The following is a 19,703-nucleotide window of genomic DNA, read 5'->3' as shown; positions in this document are numbered from 1 at the left end:
AAGGTAACTTAAAATATATCATTTAACTTCCTTAAAAAATTTTTAAGAAATTCATGGTAGTTATGTAGACAGATAACTTGTAAGGGGGAGAATACATATGCATTAGCATGATATAGTAGAGAGAAGAGATGCATAAGTAATGAGGAGACCTGGGTGCTAATCTTACCTCTGCTGTTAAATAATTTTAGAATAACTGGGTGAGTCAGTGAACCCATTTGGACATAAATTTTTCCTGTTGGTAAAATGAAAAAGTGGTTAGGTGAACGGAGGTCCCACCTAACTTTAAAATTCCACAGTTCCTCAGAGTACCAAGATTTTTGAAAATTCTACCAGCCCAACCTTAATAATAAGTTTTGCCTACCTCATGCACCAGATGTTTTATGCATTCTTTACTTTTTTTTTTTCAGGATTACTATAAAACAGGAATAATCCGTTGTCCTGATGGCATATCTATTCCTGAACTGAGAGAAGCATGCGACTATCTTTGTATCTCTTTTGAATATAGTACTATTAAATGTAGAGATCTCAGTAAGTATGATGTTTTTTGTGTGAGTGTTTGTAGAGTTAAAATATATTGGAATGAAATCCTGAAATAATGCTGTTTACCTAGACTTCAAGTATTTGTTTAATTGAATTCTAGAACACTAATACCATGAAGATTATTTGTGAAAGTCCACAGAAATCTTTGTAAGCTCTTGGTGTAATTTTCCAAAACTTTCTTTCAACTTTAATAATTTTTTTGTTTATAGACTCTCCCAGATTTCCTCTTCAACTGTCTCCTCTATCATTTGTTGCCAGTCTTCATCTCCCAGCTTGGGAGCCCTGGCCTTGGCCAAGTGTGGTATTTGCCTTCACTCCTCAGATCACATCAACCAAAAATTTATAATTTTTTTGTACTTGCCATGTAATACAACATCCTAAGCCACTATGAAAGATATAAATAATTCTCAAAAAGAGTATTTGTCATTAAAGATTTTAGATTGAATACCAAATACCTAGCCCGCATTTATACAAAGGTTTAAATGACTTTATCCAAGAACTTCAAACATAGTCTCAGAGCTGGGTCTAGACCTTTGGAAATCTTAACTCTGTGATTGATATTTTCCTGTCACTCCCTTCCTTAGCACCCCTCTCTTTCACTGTTACATCATGCCTAAGAAAAAAGGTGATTATACACAGAAAAGTCAAAATGTATATGAGAATTATCAAATGTTGACTTGCATATTAAGTGGTTGGAAAAGTTCAGAAGAAGGAGATGTCATTGTGGGCTAGTGGGATTGGGGAAGAGTTCAGAGGAGACAGGTAGTAAAGAGTGAATAGGAATGATTTAGCAAGAATGGAGTAGGAAGGTTACTCATTTGGCGATTACAGATGTAAGTGATAGACTTTGGAAATAACCTAGTTGGTGCAGAGACTATACTGGGAATGGAAGGAGATGGGAGTAAATAGGGGGGCCAGATTATGGAAGGTCTTTAAACTAATATTCTTACATTTTATCCTATATAATGTGGGAAGCCATTTTAAAAGTTTGCTACCTGTGATTATAGATATATGTTAGTCCCAGATATATGGTTATCTTTACTTCATTACCTAAACTCAACACTAGTTTAGCAGAGTAGGGTCATACCTTCTCAACATTGATGTGTTAGAAATTGTGAATGGGAAATTTTATTTAAATTTGGAAGGCAACTACTATATATTTAAATGTAGCTAACCTTCATGCTTAATTATGATCTAACTTCTTGAAAATGAGTGGCCTTATTAGGTCTGTTCCTAAGTACCGTTTTCTTTTTGCCAAATATTCTTTAAAGTCTCCATAGGGACAAAGGATTGGATGGTCCACCTTTGAGTCTATTTCTATATAAATGATATTTAAAAGTTTAAAGTCAAGTAGCTGGACAGCTGAAGCGTACAGCTGTAAACTTGAGCAAAGTTGTTTTTTCACATCTTAAAAAATGTTTTTTTGAAATCATGAGCATTAATTATTCTAATTTATAATTCTTTTTTTTTTAAATTTATAATTCTTTGACTTCAAGTTTTGTGTTTTTTTATTCATGGGACCATTTTAATTTAACTTTATATGATTAAATGTTGAATTTTGGTGACTGTCAGATAAAAAAACACAAGAATTCCTTATAGATGAATGGATTTTAGTTCTGTAATCCTTTGGACATAGTTTACCTTGCCATCACTGTTGAGTATCATTTATTTGTTATGGAATTAAAGGTAAGAATATTTATGTGTAATAGAAAATGTGTGTAATATGGTTTTTCTAGACTTTTGGCCTTTAAATAATACTTGTGTTTCTAGATTACTTGTAATATGTATTACTGGAAATTTAGAGATTCCCATAGACTGTATTGCAACAAAGCTATATAGAATTTGAAGAGATAGAAATGGTCTTGTAAAATATAAAAGGATACTGTAGGTGTAGACTTGAGTCCAAAAATGAATTTTTTCCTGCAAATATGTGCCTTTACTGAATATTGTAATGGCACTTTACACTAGAATGTCTTTTTGTCTCTTACTTAAAATTATAAAAGTACTAAATGTATATTGAATAGAGCATCCTGGATTTCTTGGGCAAGTTACTTAAAACCTTGTTTCTTAGTTGCCTCATCTTTAAAATGGGAGACAGTAATATTACTTACCTCACAGGGTTGTTGTGAAGATTAAATGGATAGTGCTTGACACATAGTGTTAAATAAGTGTTTGCTTTTAAAAAAAAAAAAGTAGCAAAATTAGGAAATAAAGGTAAAGTAAAATAAAAAATATTAAAGGATCATATTGTACATGCTATTTTATATTTCCACATGAAAATATATTGTGAATAACTGTATTAGAAAATATGCTTTAATAACAACTTGTTTAATGGTTTACATAGTTATCACTCATTTTCTGCATTTTTATTGAATACTTACTTTATACTAAATATTAGGTATGTAAAAAGCAACAAGAAAAGACAAGACTCCTGTCCTCATCATGCTTGCAGTATAGTGGGAAAAACAGATAAGTAAATTATGTTGTGTTAGAGGAAGAATAGGGTACTAAATGAGCATGTAGGAGCTGTACCTAGCTCAGGTGTGCGGGCTTGAAGAAGCTTTCTGGAGGAGAGGGAAGAGGAAGCGTGTTTCAGGCAGAAGGAATGCTATGTTTAGCGGCAAGAAGATTAGTACAGTGAGGAACTGACTTGTTAATCTTCTGTCATAGAGCTTACCATATAGTGAAGGAACTTTGTGATAGGTTGGTAGCTCCCCAACTAGGCTATAATTTCTTCACTGTCCATATTCTCTTACCAGGTAAGCACTGTAATCCAGAAGAGGTTTTGAGAACCAGGGCTGGACTCACAAATGAAGGCCTGGGGCTAAGAGAAATGAAAATATAGTGTCCAGGGTGAAAGTGGTATGGAAAATGAAATTTAAAGTTTGCAAAAGGACCAGTTCAGAAGGCCCAGGAAGAAAGGCACCATCCACGTGGGAGATAGTGGGATTGTAAGCAAAGATCAAAAAACTGAAGTTACATTTAGTTGGAGAAGGGAGATAAGAGGCAGAGACTACGTTTGGAGTCACAGAAATATAGAGACACTGAAACGACAAAGACACTTGCATGTTTTCTCTCTGTCTCCTCTCTCTCTCTCTCTCTCCCTCCCTCCCTCCCTCCCTCCCCCCCCCCCCCCCCTCTCTCTCTCTCTCTCTCTCTCTCTCTCTCTCTCTCTCTCTCTCTCTTTCTCTCCCCCACCCCAGTCTTGCTCTATTTTTCAGTTTATAGCATTAAATCAGTTTGAATTTGAGGACAGGGACTATACCTTTTCAACTTTGTGTCCGTAGTGCCAGGCACATAGTAAGGACTCAAACATTTGTTGAAAGAATAAACTCTTTTATCCCTTCATACATTGTTTAGGACACTGTTCCACTTATTGTCATCTTCTCTAGTATCATTAGTCTTTCCCTCTTTGTATAGAGTAATCCTCAGGCTCAAACATACTCAAATCTGACCTGTGTCTATTGTAGACATTCAAAAAATATATCATTTGAAAACTTTTGAGCTTTTCATTGATTCTTTGAAGTTAATTTTTTGCAAGAATTAATGCGTTTATTATACTGACTCCTGCTCCAACTGCTATGTCTTTCCATTTATTCAGTTTTCTTTTATGTCTTCTTCTGCTATGGTCTTATTAAGTTTATTCTTTGGTATTTTGTATTTTTGTTACTGTTGTGTGTAGAATATGTTCAGATTTTCTAACTGCTAACATATGAGAAAATTATTGAATTTTGTATATGTGTGTTTAGCCACCTAACCAAACTCTGTTTTATTTCTAATAGTTTTTCAGTTGTTTCTTTTATATTCTTGGTAGATAATTGACCCTGTTGTAAGTAAAACTTTTTATATCTTTTTGTCCTACTGAATCGACTATAATATTTTGAACAACGTTAAATTTAGTGGTAATTCTGGTACCCTTAAGCATTTCCTTTAGGTTTCATTGTCAAGTCACTCTTTCTTCATGACTCTTTCTTCAAGACTTTGGCTCTTTGACATCCATCTTTTAGGTCTTCTGCTTATTTTTCTCTCACTTGCTCCCTGATCCTTCATACGTTGGATGTGGTCCTTCCCAACTGTTCTGTCTTCAGCTACCTTCTCTCTCACAGAATCTATACAATTAATCTAAGTGATGCCATTCATCACTGTGGCTTCAGATATTACATATACACTGTAGATTTCCAGCTGTTTTTTTTTTTTTAATGTATTATTTATTTTTGGCTGCACTGGGTCTTTGTTGCTGCATGCGGGCTTTCTCTAGTTGTGGCAAGCGGGGGCTACTCTTCGTTGCGGTGCGTGAGCTTCTCGTTGTGGTTGGCTTCTCTTGTTGCGGAGCACAGGCTCTAGGCGCCTGGGCTTCAGTAGTTGTGGCTCGCAGGCTCTAGAGCGCAGGCTTAGTAGCTATGGCGCACGGGCTTAGTTGCTCTGCGGCATGTGGGATCTTCCCAGACCAGGGCTTGAACCCGTGTCCCCTGCATTGGCAGGCGGATTCTTAACCACTGTGCCACCAGGGAAGTCCCTTCAGCTATTTATCTCTAATTCCTACCTACCAGTTACGTATTTCTAGTTTACTATTTAACTTGTATAATTTTTTTTCCTTCTTAATCAGGCTTTTAATGAGTTCCATGCATATAGTACATATAGTGATGAACAAGACAGACATTGTCCCTGCATTTATGGAGTTTACAGTCTAGTGGGGAAGACAGGCATTCAACAAGTAATGAAAAGCTGTGAAAATGCAGTGAAGAAATGAGATGCTGTGACAAGTGTATGGTAAAGGGGCTATGGAGGATCATTATCTGAGTCAGTGACATTAAAGCTGAGACCTAAGGGAATGGAAAAGAGAGTGAGAAGCTCTCCAGGCAGCAGAAATGGTATTTGCAGAGGCTCTCAAGTTGGAAGGAATATGACATGCTTAAGGCACTGAAAGAAGGGAAACTTGGCTACAGTGGAGGAGGTAGAGTGTGAGTGGTGAGATATAAGGCCAGAGAAGTAGGGAGAAAACAAAATTTATTAACTAAATAAATGTTCATTAACTGTACATTCTGTACCAAGCACTGTGCTAAGTTCTGGGGATGCAGCAGGAACAAACCAGGCAAAACTTCCTGTTCTAATGGAACTTACACTCTTTTGGGGGAGACAGACAATAAACAAGGTAAACAGGTAACATATGAACAAATAACATATGGTATGTTAGATAGTGATATGTGCTGAGGAGGGAGAAAAAAGTAAGGAAGGGACAAAGTAATATGAGAGGCCGTCATTGCAGAGGAAAATTGAAGTAAATTCCAAGCAGAGGTTAACAGTGAGAGCAAATGTTGAAGCAGTTTGCCTGGCATGTTTGAGAGCAGCAGAGGCTAGTATAGTTGGAGTGGAGTGAGTGAGGGTGTCAGTAGTAGGAGATGAGGTCCAGGGGAGCGAGGTCATGTAGGGCCTTTATCTTTTGGCTTATACTCTGAGTGAGATAAGCCATTGGAGGGTTTTGAACAGAGAAGTGATATGATCTGTAAGGCTGCCATGTTTTACCATTTCATGGGCACACTGTTCACACAGAGTTCAATGTAGACTCATGCAATGCTGTATTCCGGATCTGACATATGCTTTAAAAGAATCACTGTTGGCTGTTGGGTTGGAAATGGACTGGAAGGGGAAATAAGATACACACAAAGAGGTAATTAGGAAGCTATTATCATAATTCAAATAAGAGATGATGGTGGCTTAAATCAGGGTGGAAACAGTGAGAAGTGATCAAATTCTGGATATATTGGATGGTAGAGTTGTAAGGATTTGCTTGCTGATTGAATATGAGGTGGGAAAGAGAGAAAAGGACTTTACCTGGAAGTGTGGAGTTGCCATTAATTGAGATGGGGGGAGACTTCATGGGGAGCAGAAATTTAAAAGCTTGATTTCGGACATGTTAAGTTTGAAATACCTATTAGACCTTCAAGTAGAAATGCTGAGTAGGGCATTGGGTATACATGTCTAAAGAGAGAAGTGTGGGCTGTTTATATGCGGGAGTCATCACTATATGGATAGCATTTAAAGAAAAAAAATTTAAAGGACTGTGCACACTGATCTGTAACCTCCTTTTTCACATAACAGGCTTAAGGACCAAGTTGAGGATTTGGGACTTTTATTCTAAGGATAGTACAAGCCATAAAAGGTTTAAACTAGAGACACCTATTTAGATTTGTTTGGCTGCGGTGGGGGAAATGAATTACACAGGGGCAGAGGCAGCTGATGGGTTCTACAGTAGTTTGGGTTAGAGTTACTGATGACTTGGACTGCGGGGGGTGCAGTGGGGCTGACTGTGTTTTGGTTGTAACTGTTGTTCTGTCACAGACCATTCCAAACTTAGTAGCGTAAAGTGTGATTATTCTTATTTTGTGGGCCAAGAATTCAGACAGGGTACAACAGAGATAGCTTATGTCTGCTTCACAATGTCTGCGGCCTCATCTTGTGAAGAATTGAAAGGATGAGGTGACTGAAAAGGCTGAAGGCTTCTTCACTCACATGTCTGCACCTGAAGTGGGACAACTCAAAGTCTGGGTTCAGTGAAGACTGTCAGACAGAGTAGCTCCTCGTAACCTCTTGATGCGGCTTGGGCTTCTCCAGGCCTGGAGACTGGGTTCAGAGAGGAAGCATCTGTAGAGCAAGCATTCCCAAGACCAAGGCAGAACCACAAGTCATTTTCCCATCACCTCTGCTGTGCTCCCCTGGTTACAAGCAAGTCAGTACAACCAGCCTAAATTGAAGGAGAGAGGAATTGGACTTCTCCTGCTGGGAGGAGATATCAAAGTCACATTGCAGAAAAGCATGTGGTGTAAGAGATTTTGCAGCTGTCTTTGGAAAATAGCATCTTCCAGAGAGGAGATGACACAATTCAAGATGTATTTAAGAGGTGGACTTGTTAGGTCTTGGGGAATGAGTGAATTAAGAGATGAAAAAGGACTCAAATATTCATTCTTTTATTCTACAAATATTTAAGAACCTATTATATGACTAGCACTCTTCTGAGATGATTCTGAGAACTTGAGTGGATGGCGATGCCATTTACTGATTTGGAAAACACTGCAGAGAGATAGAGACAGAAATGATTAAGTTCAATTTGGAGTATACTGAGTTTGAGGTGCCGGTGAGGGGGCATCCGAGTGGAGATTTTCAGGAGGCAGTTGAATATAATGCATCTAGAATATAGAAGGCAGAATTAGTAGAATAAATTTGAGAATTGTCAGCATAAGGTGAGAGAAAAACAGAACTGGAACTTCCCTGAGAAATAACAATACTTAATGACAGGCTGGAGGAGAAAACGTTGACAAAGGTGACTGAAGAAGAACAGCCAGAGAGGAGAAAGAAAACCCGGGATGGTGGTATCAGATCTTAGGGATGAGAGTGTTTAAGGAGGGGTGGTCCCTGTAAGACATTCCATCCAGAGGTCAGATGAGATCATGATTACAAGTTGTTGATTGTCAGGCAGAAGACCTAGATGGACATTTCTTCAAAGAAGACATACAGGTGGCCAGTGGGCACATGAAAAGATGCTCAGCATTGCTAATTATTAGAGAAATGCAAATCAAAGCTAGAGGTACCACCTCATACCTGTCAGAATGGCCATCATTAAAAAGTCTACAAATAATAAATGCTGGAGAGGGTGTGGAGAAAAGGGAACCCTCTTACACTGTTGGTGGGAATGTAAATTGGTGCAGCCACTATGGAAAACAGTATGGAGCTTCCTCAGAAAACTGAAAATAGAGTTGCCATATGATCCAGCAATCCCACTCCTGGGCATATACCCAGACAAAACTAATTTGAAAAGTTACATGCACCCCTATGTTCATAGCAGCACTATTTACAATAGCCAAGACATGGAAACTACCTAAATGTTGTCTATCAACAGATGAATGGACAAAGAAGATGTGGTGTGCGTGTGTGTATGTATGTGTGTGTGCACGCACGCACACACACACACACACACACACGAATATTACTCAGCCATAAAAAAGAATGAAATAATGCCCTTTGCAGCAATATGGATGGACCTAGAGATTATCATAGTAAGTGAAGTAAGTCAGAAAGAGAAAGACTAATACTGTATGATATCACTTATTTGTGGAATCTAAAATACAACACAAATGAACATATCTACAAAACAGAAACAGACTCACAGACATAGAGAACAGACTTGTGGTTGCCAAGGGAGAGGGGCATGGGGGAGGGAAGGATTGGGAGTTTGGAACTAGCAGATACAAACTATTATATATAGGATGGATAAACAAAAAGGTCCTACTGTATAACATAGGGAACTATATTCAATATCCTGTGATAAACTATAATGGAAAAGAATATGAAAAAGAATATATATATGTATAACTGAATCACTTTGCTGTATAGCAGAAATTAACACAACATTGTAAATCAACTATACTTCAGTAAAAGTTTTTTAAAAAGATGTTCATTGTCTTTAACAATCTAGAGGTCATTTGGAGACTATATGTCGAGGGCTTTTTTGAGTAGTGAATGTGGAAGTCAGATTGGAATTGGTTCAGAGGTTAGGGGAAAGAGAATGTGTTTATATATATATATATATGTATATAGGAGTTTGACTATAAAGGGAATTTTAAAAATCATAATGGAAGTAGCCAGCCTAGAGAGAGACATGGCTAAATCATAATATTATAGTTAATTATTTAATCATTTATTATATTAATAGTTATTATATAATTAGACAACATGTTGTAGGGGGAAAAAAAGCTCTAATTTGGGAGACTACAGATTTGAGTTTTAGTGTCTTCTTTTACACTCCCAGTAGTTCCTGAGATGGTAGAGCCTTAGATAAGAGATAAGACATTGCCATTGAAATAGGAATAAAATAAAAATGATTAGGTCAGTGCAGGTGAGTTTGTGACTATGTATTTGGAAAGTTAAAGTTGTTCATTATGCCTGTACTTAAGAAGGATCAAGTGAAGTGCATCTTTCATTCCTCTCAATTCTAGGGTCACGTAAGCAATGTAATTCCTGTACTGTGCTATATTTTGCTTGACCTTTTACCATCCTTATCCCAAAGCCAGTTGACCCTTTTCATTTCACTCCTCTTCCTACACAGTAATGTCAGTGTTGTTTGTAAATAATTTTCTGAGAAAGAAAATGTGGGAGATGGAATATGGGGGCTATTTTATTTCGTATGGATAATCTGAAAAAATATCCTTAGGATATACTTTAAGATATAACTGCATACATTGATTGATGGAAGACAAAATGATGTAGTAAAAAATACCCTGGAGAGTAGATTTAATTCTGATTGTGCAAATTAGTTTTATAACCTTAGGCAGATTGCTTCATGATGTGTAAAATGAAGGGGCTTGTGTTGGATGGCTTTAATTGGCCCTTCTTGCTGTAAGATTCTACAGTTCCATAAGAACTCTTCCTGGGCAAAGTTTTGTTGACTAAAGAATAACCACTATATTGTCTACAGGATCCCAAAGTAGATGCTGAACTACTCTGCTGTTTTGTTTGTTTGTTGTTTCTGCTCTTCTTTTACTTATCAGTCACCCCCCAAAACGAAGATATTTTTGTGGCTTTTATTTCAGGTGCCCTAATGCATGAGTTATCAAATGATGGTGCTCGTAGACAGTTCGAATTTTACCTGGAAGAAATGATTCTGCCTCTCATGGTAGCTAGTGCCCAGAGTGGGGAACGCGAATGCCACATAGTGGTGCTTACAGACGATGATGTGGTTGATTGGGATGAAGAATATCCACCACAGATGGGAGAAGAATATTCACAAAGTAAGTCCTGTGGCATATTTTCTCTCTCTTAAATCATCACAGATTTTCTCTTTATCTTTTACAATATTGATCAAAGAACAGTTTTTATAAAGAAAGTATGTTGAACTCTTACTTACACCAGGAGTTGGCAAACTACAGCCTGTGGGCCAAATCCAGCCTTTTGCCTGTTTTTATAAACAAAGTTATATGTATTGTCTGTGGCTGCTTATGCGCTACAATGGCAGAGTGGAGTAGTTGGAATGAAGACCGCATGGCTAGCAAAGCCCAAAGTGTTTACTATCTGGCCCTTTACAGAAAAAGTGTACCCGCCCGTGTCATGCACAGAAATGGTTTGCTTTTTGTTGAGTATCTGGATCTTAATGGTTTTTTTCTTTGCATTTAGAAGCATCCAAGAGAAGTAGATCCTGGAATAGTAGATAATAAAAAATAAGTGTTTTTTTTTTAGATGAATTTCTATTTGTATATAAAAATGAGAAGCTTCAACTCAGTGATTGCAAAGATGACTTTAAGTTCTAAGACATTCCTTTTTTAATGTCATAAGTGTTCCTGGAGGATACAGTGACCCTTCCGAAAGCTTTGTGGAACTTTAGGTATTTCTGACCAAAACAGCACATCTTGAGCAGCAGTGACTAACTTTTTTCTTACTGTGCTGCCAAACTTTTTCTGATTAGAACCTTTTGATTTTTTTTTTCTGTTAGAAAATTTGTCTCATATTGGTTTTGTTTTGTTTTTATGGTGAACCCAATCTTGTATTTTTGAACAGCTTCATAGGTTGAGAAAAAGTTAAAAGAATGATTCGAGGAGCTAGGTAAAATAGCCCAACATCTTGTTCTGTCCTCCAGTCTGTGTTGACTCGGTAAGGATTAGGGTTTAAGTAAAAAGTACAGGATTATAGAAAGTACTGGAGCCCTTTAAGCTCTGATTTTTCCATTTTACTTACCCTTTTCTAAAAATAAAACAAAGCAGACTAAGTGGTATTCTTTTTTATTTTAATTCTAAAGATTTTCATTAGATTAAGTTATCGTAGCGCTTTTCAGAATTTACATTGAGACATTTCCTTTGCATGATACACTTTGAACGACTATTCTGACTCTTCTGTGGACAGTTAGAATAATAAAATGTTACTATTTCCTCATTCCTAGGCTCTTTGCTGACAATGGTTTTCTATAATAATATGTGGAATAAAAAGTTGAACAAAGCACAGGAAAAATAAAAAGTTACCAAAAATCAGAAGAAATACACTAAATCATTTTCTGTGTAGAAAAAGGAATGAACAAACTTTTACTTTTCAAAAAGTTTGACTCCAAGAGAGTAGAGCCAGCTGTAGAGCACAGAAATGACATTATAGTGATACAGGAATAATAATAGACCTGGCTTTTCCTTTTTAGTTATTGAGCTTTTCATTTCAATGTTTTTTGGTTTGTTTTTTGTTTCTTACCTTAAACATTGAAGCTTAAAAGGACTGGGAACATTTTTACTCAGTTTGTCTAAATATGTTTCATTTTGTGCCAAGATGTTCCAAGGTAAAGAAGACACATTTGAAGAGACAGAGATGAGATAGTCTCTTCAGCCTGATTTTCCTAAATGTGACATTATAACACCACCCATTCTGAGATGTCAAAAAATCTTTATCTTAAAATAATATCAGTAGTCTTAAGGATGTAGTAATAATCACAAATTTACCCCATGAGTAGCTTCTGTATACGTTTTTTCCTTTTATTGGCTCTTAAACCAGCATGTTTGGTTTGTGAGTGTGTTTTTCTTTTTTTGCAAAAGCCTTTGCAGTTCACCTTTTAAGGGAGATAACTCCACCTGAAAGAGAGAAGGCGAGGAATGTCCATCAGTCTAACTCCCTGAAGTGCCCAGCACATTTGGAAGACTCAACATGTTGTCAGTGGAATGTCTGTCCTTTGCAAAGCCAGTTTGCTCTAAACAGACTAACCTAGGCAGAACATGCTCGAATCTGCCATTTTTAACATCAATATTAAATGGGACTGTTCGCCTGAATGGAAAACAGTTTGTGGGGTGGGTCTTTGTTTTGGGGGAGTTATTAATAGTTGCTCAATCCATGAAATGCAAGATGTATCCATTTTGTACTTTCTGACAACGCAGTTTTTTCCCTTTCAGATGAGGCCTTGTAGGCATCATAGCAAAGTCCTTTACTTTGCCTGCTTGATAATCATGTGATATTGATACCTTTTTTTGGTTCTCTTTATTTGAAGAAATTGGGGCAGATCCCATTCCAATAAGTTTGTATATGATATATCTTTCAGAAGGAGATTCTTCCTATGGATTGGGTTATCTTATTGGTTATTAAAGCTTTTCTTGTTTCAACTTATGTAGACATTTGCTTATGTATTAACTGTACTGAATTGTCCTGTCATGTTGGCTAGTCATCCTTTGGCATCACTGCATCCATTATTTGGGCTTTTAGGGTTGTCAGGCCCCTTTGATGATCAAGATAAACTTGAGTCATCTCCAAGTACTTTGATTTTAATAAGAAAATATTTTTGTCTCTTTGTTTCCAGTTATTTATAGCACAAAATTATATAGATTTTTCAAGTACATTGAAAACAGAGATGTGGCCAAATCAGTTTTGAAGGAGAGGGGTCTTAAGAAGATTAGATTGGGAATAGAAGGTAAGACATTTTCACTATTTTCTATTACGTTTCTTTTGAAAAAAGCAAGGTTAAACAACTGGATCCCATTGGGAATATAGTTTGAATATTTTGAGAAAAATTCAGACAAATGATTACTGAATGCTCATGCAGTAGACATATAAATAACAAAAATCAGCTTCCTTTATCTGAGATGATAAATAGAAGGCCATTAGAAATTATTATTCATTCCATAAGATTCCCTAGCAATATAGAGATATGAATTTGTCTTTTCTGCCATCACCCGACTTAATGCATTTTTGACTAAGCCCATGTAGTGTGTTTGGCACACATGTGTGTATATTCCCGTAAGACTGACAGGACTCTTTGCCTAGTAGTGATCGTGATCAAAGCTCAACAGAATTAAAATCTAGTACTTTCTGAAAATTCATATAAAAACAGTGCTAGTAGCTTACTAGTGTCTTAAAGTATAATAGTTAGCTTATTTTCACATTAAATTGAATTGCAAATGTACTTCATCTTACTTAAATGCATACTTTTTAGATTGCTTTTTACTTTATGATTTAAATGAATTTTTGTCAGATGCTTCTTTTATTTTAAAGTGTCCTTACTAAAAACAAAATATCTTCCTTGGCATACCATAGTAAAGGGTGAAGACTGCTTGTGTTCAGAGTCTATGATTTAACAGCTGTATGACCTTGGCCAAGGCACTTCTCTTTGCCTTCGTTTCCTCATCTAAAATGGGAGCATTAATAAGTAGGGTTATTGTGAGGACAGAATGAGTTAAAATAGGGCCTAGCACATAGTAATTTCTGTGTTTGTGATGGTGATAACGAGGATTGGGGTGTTCAGATCAATGACCAGATAAGCTGTTGGAGATCACAGTTAATGGGCTGCTGAGACATATAGGGAAGAATGACCAGAAACAGGGTCTTTGTGGGAAGGGGAGGAAACTTTGGGCTTAAAAAAGAGGACACATTAGCTTCACCAGTATGTCCCCTCTTCTGTCATTTTGCAAACGATGGGATTTAGCTGTTTCCTTTCAGAGCTAAAGAGAAGGTAACTGGAGGGAGCTACTTGAGATGAGCAGGCAGGGAAGCAGTTATTTGATCTGAAGCCTGATGACAAGTGGGTTGGAACTAGATTGTAAAAAAAAAAAAAGCCTTATATACTGTGCTGAGGAGTATGGACCTTCCTCTTTAAGCATGAGGGCATCATTGGTAGTTTTAAAGCAAGGATGTAATATGATTACACTTGTGTTAGAGTGGTGATTCTGTGTGGAGGACAGAGTGGAATACAATGAGATGGGACTTTTAATAGTCCAAAAGCAATCAAGGACAAGGGAATAATAGAGGTAGAAACCTTTCTGATCTCTACTGCTGCCCTTCAGCTGGTAATTGAGTGGAAGTATGAAACGAAGTAGACATTCTACAGAAGGTCCTTAGAAGATATTTAGTCCTTTGCCCCTGTTCCCCCCTCACCTCAACCCCATACACACTCCACATGCGGCTAAATATACTAGCTACCAATGATGTCTACATAACATCCTCCTATGCAAGAATCCTTAACTGAGTCCCTACTATGTGAGGCCTTTGTGTTTTTTTCTGATTCTAACTCTGGTCTAACTGTGGCCTGTGGGCCAAATCCAGCCCATTACCTGTTTTTTATAAATCAAGTTTTATTGGAACATAGACATGCTCATTAATTTATGTATTGTCTGTGGCTGATTTCACTTTACAGTGGCATAGTTGAGTGGGTGTGATAGAGACCATATGGCCTACAAGCCTGAAATATTTACCATCTGGCCCTTTACAGAAAATGTTTGCCAGTACTTGGTCTGAACTAGCAATTCATGCTAGTAGGAAGGAGAGAAGGAACTTTTGATAGCATCTAAGGAAAGTATGTCTTTAGAGAAATTGCCTTACTAGTAAATGACTGAAATTTTTCCAAAACCAGGATGGTTGTTACCAGTTGTTACTCTTCAGTGATTATGATCTAAGAGGAGGAAGATATAATTAGTTAGGGAAAGCTGTGTCGACTGAAAAAAATGCACAACCTAAATGTTCAGAATTATGTTTTATTCGGTGGCTTTACTGAGGACTATAGCCTGGGATACAGCCTCTCAGACAGCTCTGAGAAACTGTTCCAAAGAGGTAAGGGAGGAGCCAGGATATATAGGAGTTTTTGCTGGAAAAAAAAAAAAAATGAAAAGATTACTGCTAATCACAAAAAACAGACATCTCAAGTTAATGATCTTAGCGCCTCTCTCTGTTTGGGGAGATGCAGGAGTCTGGGCTTGTTGCAATTATTCCTTTGATACGCATCTTAACCGTCTAGGGCCAGTATCCTGTTTTCTCCATCCTGAATCCCCTCAGGAGCATCCTTGGGTGGGGGTGGCTGCAGTGGCTGATGGCTTGGTGGTCGCAACATCCTTGTTCACTGACATGTCAGGCAACGTTTTTTTTTGTCCACAGCTGCTTTGGCCATTGGCAGTTTGTCCATTGGCAATCTGAATGAACTGCCTGGTTGTTGAGAGCAGTAGCATTTAAATGATATAGGGATTAAAATATTGGCTTTGCTGACCTAGGTGCAGAAGTACCTGGAATTAGCAAAGCTGGAGCTCTACGGCTCCTTGTCACTTAACAGTAAAAAGGAAAGAAAAAACCCAGAAAAATATGAAGATGAGATTTAGGTTTAAAGAAAGTAGAAGGCTAATACTGCAGTAAATCGCAGGCCTTGAGGCCAGATAATCCTGCGAAGGGAAGGGTTCAGGGATATTAAGGATATACAACTAGAGCCCATGATGCACTAGATTACGTACCATTGTATTAGGGACCCAGCCCCTCCATGCTTTCCGAATGTTATTCTGGTAGTTGGTGGATGGTGGGAGGTTTTGTGAATTACATCAGTAGGATTTCAGTTTCTTGCTGTTGAACTAATGACCAAGGGGATAGAATATTGAATTCCCTTGTTTGTTCAAGAACTACAGTAACCCTCTTTAGGTTAAATTGGGTGAGGAATGTGGGGACCCATGTGGGTGTGCATACATGTGTGCGTGCGTATCCTCAGTTTTTAAAACCTCTCTCTCCTTCAGGTTATCCAACCTACAAAGAAAAAGTAAAGAAAAGGCCTGGGGGCCGCCCAGAAGTGATTTACAACTATGTCCAAAGACCCTTTATTCGAATGTCTTGGGAGAAGGAAGAAGGAAAGAGTCGGCATGTAGACTTTCAGTGTGTAAAGAGTAAATCTATCACCAACCTTGCAGCAGCTGCCGCAGACATTCCCCAGGACCAGCTGGTAGTCATGCACCCAACTCCTCAAGTGGATGAGCTGGATATTCTCCCTATCCATCCCCCTTCTAGCAACAATGACCTCGATCCTGACGCACAGAATCCGATGCTGTGATGGTGATGTTGCTTGAAACCATAGCATGCTACTCTTTGCAGTGACGCTGCACTCTCCTCATCCTGCACTGCAAGGCCACTCTCTGCATTGTGAGATGCACAGAACAATGTTTAGGATATTGCAGTGTAGACTTTTTTAAAGACCAAAGGTAGCTGAATGGTTTTTTAAATGAGTACAACTCTAGCATCTTGAGGTTCCAGTTATATAAATGTATTTGTTTACCGGTAGGTTTGTGAAATTGGTTCTTTGTATGGGGGGACAGTCCTTTTTCACACATCTAGATCTTTTCAGAAGTGGCAGAAATTGGCAGCTGGGGTACTTTCAGTCTAGGTTGATATTCATAACACCCCAGATAAAATGTAGAATATTATATAGTTGCACTTTATATATGGTGGTCAAGTGGAACTGTTCAAGCCCTTTTTATAGTTGTGATGCACAATATAATTTAAATAAGTGCTTCTATCAAAGTATTCCTTCAGTGAAATGTGTATAGTTTGCTGCCCATGATGAGCAAAAAATGAGTATCATTGGGCTTATTTGAATGATTAGGATGAGATTCAATGCCCATATCTTATCAGTTATCTTCAGTGCCGTTTTCATCCTTTTCAAGTGAGTCACATGCAGGGAGTGTGAACATCAGGTGGTTTATTATCCAGTCTGCCTTACCCTTAATCTGTCCAGATATTTATTTACTAATGATTTTTTTTTGAGTTATGGTATAGGAAGATGAAGTGTTTGCTCTTCATTTACTAAATGATTGTAAACTCATTTTTCATCAAAATAAAATTCCATTGTTTTAATGTTTCTGATCTTTATAACCACCTTGACCAGATTTTCCATCTCATAATTAGCAGATACCCTGTCTTGGTGTCAGTATAACTAGAAACCAGGTAGCTCAAGGAACTCCAGTTTGGTATATGTGTGATGAGGCACTTTTATATTCCCCACTAATAATTATAAAATAAACTATAAATCCAAAACATTGTTAGAGCTGAAAAGGGAATATTTTCATTTTCTAGCCCAACCTGATATGAAGGATGAAATACCTTTACTAGGTCCTACAGTCACCTTAAGTTTCAGAGCCAAATTCTGACACCAGTTCAGTGTTTTCTCCATTATACTGTGATGTTCTGCCTAGCAAACTGTTCACGAAAATGTTTTTGGTTTATGTTTTGTTTTTTTAATATTCTGTGGCCCAATTCACGAAGAAATCAGAAGTATTTAGGTGCTTTGGGTCCAGGGTCACTTACTGTTTGAAGCCATACAGCTGTGAGTAGTAGAGGAGTTGTACATTAGAGAAGCCAGTCTCTTCTATCTAACCAATCATGTCGATTTTGTAATAATTCCAGAGGATTTGCAGTTTGTGTTTAAGCAGTAACATCTTTGTTCTCACAGAAACTAAAATTACAGTATAGCGAAAATACAGTACAGCTAAACTAGTAACACAGGGAAATTATGTATGCCCTAGAATTGTTATGAAGGCCAGAAAAGCACTGTAAATGCTTTTGGTGTGGCTCCTCCTTAAACAACACCCACCATGGAAAATCGATGATCCAGGCCTGTGGCATTTTCGTCCCTGTAGGATTTTTCTTTCTAATTATTTGAAATGTGAACAATATTTATAGAACAAGGGAAACATTTATTAAAAATATTTAACTAATACATTATACTTTAACCCATATTTATAGTAAAGGATTCTTACAAGGAAGAATAAACGGTTTTATGATACAATTAGTATAAGAAATATCCACATGGGGAACTTCTTTGTAGTGTAAAAACACCATACATCTGAAATGACCATCTGCATATAAAAGCTACCAATGATGCTTCTGTGCACAATGATTAAAAAATTCAACACAAACAGAATCCAAAATATACAATTAATGCAAGCTATCCACAGCTAGCCCAATAATCAATGATGAGGAAACACTGGAGCAGGCTTAGTTCCACTTTGTCTGAAGTTACACATAGTAAGATTGACTTGTATCAATGGCTCTGAGATGGCTTTTATGAAGACAGTACATAAAAGCTGTTCTCTCCTTATCCAGTAAGCTTCACAGACTGTATAACTCCATCAGTAATGCACTTTGATACTGTAGCTGTCGCCAAAGCAACATGTAGTGTTTGTTTGTTTACAGCGGCCATGGCAAGTCGCTAAAGTCAACAGGACCACCGAGCCCAGCATCTGCTTCCAAGAGGCTCATTATGACAGCCATTGCTGCTTCATCATTACTGGGACTGCTTGAGCCTTGATCGTTGTCTATCATATCTATGCCTATGTGAGGGTTCTCACCTGTGCAAAGAGATAAAGACTGGTCAGTGATAATACCAAAGCATGTTTAACTTTAGTAAGCGGTTCCTAAGCACACTTTTAATAAGAACGTTATACTTCTTAACAGGGTGAGAAGGATGAGACAGGCTGCTTTTTGGGGGTGTGTTGCCATATTTTTTTTTTTAACGGTGTTTTTCAAGAGGGAAGACCCAACTTTTTAAGAAGTACTTAAAATTCAATGAAGAGTATCAAGTATCAGTTGACCTCATTTTAATATTCTGATATAACCAGTTATAAGGAGGGAATTACTACAGAAGGAAAAAAATAGGAAGATAGAGATTAGGGAAAAAAAGATCTAGAAAGCTAAGTAGAGAAAAAGATGGGTGGGGTGGGAGAAGCAAACTCTTCATTGGCTTAATGACTTTTAATACCCTCTGAAGTGCTTCCTGATGACCCTTTTAGGCTTTATCTGAACCTGCATCGGCTCTCCCTCCGAAGACATTATGTTCCACACATTGGGAGAAAGCCTGTGTCCAGGCCAGCTCTCCCTCCGAAGAGATTATGTTCCACACATTGGGAGAAAGCCTGTGTCCAGGCCGCTGTAGCCTCCTCTTGAGTTCCAGGGACAAACCTCGACCCCAGCGAGAACCCAACCATTAAACTCAACTTTGAAGTAAAGATTTAAATTTTAAACCTTTACTTTGTTCTTATCAAGTTTACCTAGAACTGGTTTGTTTTTCCAGTTCTTAAAACTGACTTTATGCCACATGTTTTTTTGCAAGTTCTTTGCATTGGAAATGAATAAATAATGCTACTTACCAAGAATAGAAGAGCTATCAGAATATGGATAACCTGGGTTCTCCTGAGCCTGCCCTGGTAGTAGGCCACTGGAAGGAATGTCTGGAGTCCCTCCATTTAAAATCTGCAAACAAAAGTGAAGTTTTCACATCATCAGCAGTTTCAATCAGTATTTTATGCAGTGTCACCAAGAAGATGAAGCATGTTGAAAAGAGGAAGGTGGGGAGAAAAAGCTTCAAATGGCTTGTTTCTTATCGGATGATTTCACATCAGAGACTCTTAGGAATG

General features: G+C 37.6%; 2 protein-coding genes across 15 annotated transcripts in view; one reads left to right on the top strand and one right to left on the bottom strand.

The window, feature by feature from the left end:
• The window catches only part of BTBD10 (BTB domain containing 10), a 78,062-nt gene extending 61,005 nt beyond the window's left edge, over positions 1-17,057 (top strand). For all 5 annotated transcript variants that reach the window (XM_061203050.1, XM_061203048.1, XM_061203051.1 and 2 more), the window contains 4 exons: positions 408-528; positions 10,125-10,322; positions 12,851-12,961; positions 16,035-17,057. In XM_061203050.1, coding sequence (XP_061059033.1) covers positions 408-528; positions 10,125-10,322; positions 12,851-12,961; positions 16,035-16,345 — 741 coding nt within the window. In that variant the 3' untranslated portion in view covers positions 16,346-17,057. The remainder of the gene's footprint in view (positions 1-407; positions 529-10,124; positions 10,323-12,850; positions 12,962-16,034) is intronic.
• A 976-nt stretch (positions 17,058-18,033) lies between these two features.
• The window catches only part of BMAL1 (basic helix-loop-helix ARNT like 1), a 106,571-nt gene continuing 104,901 nt past the window's right edge, over positions 18,034-19,703 (bottom strand). For 8 of the 10 annotated variants that reach the window (XM_061203046.1, XM_061203044.1, XM_061203041.1 and 5 more), the window contains 2 exons: positions 19,437-19,539; positions 18,034-18,638 (listed from right to left, as the gene is read on the bottom strand). In XM_061203046.1, coding sequence (XP_061059029.1) covers positions 18,478-18,638; positions 19,437-19,539 — 264 coding nt within the window. In that variant the 3' untranslated portion in view covers positions 18,034-18,477. The remainder of the gene's footprint in view (positions 18,639-19,436; positions 19,540-19,703) is intronic. The other 2 variants (XM_061203043.1, XM_061203042.1) reach the window with 1 other exon arrangement.

This window comes from Eubalaena glacialis, chromosome 10 (assembly GCF_028564815.1).
Source record: "Eubalaena glacialis isolate mEubGla1 chromosome 10, mEubGla1.1.hap2.+ XY, whole genome shotgun sequence".
NCBI lineage: Eukaryota > Metazoa > Chordata > Mammalia > Artiodactyla > Balaenidae > Eubalaena > Eubalaena glacialis.
The sequence above is the reverse complement of the archived record's forward strand: the minus strand, read 5'-3'. Positions and strand labels throughout refer to the sequence as shown.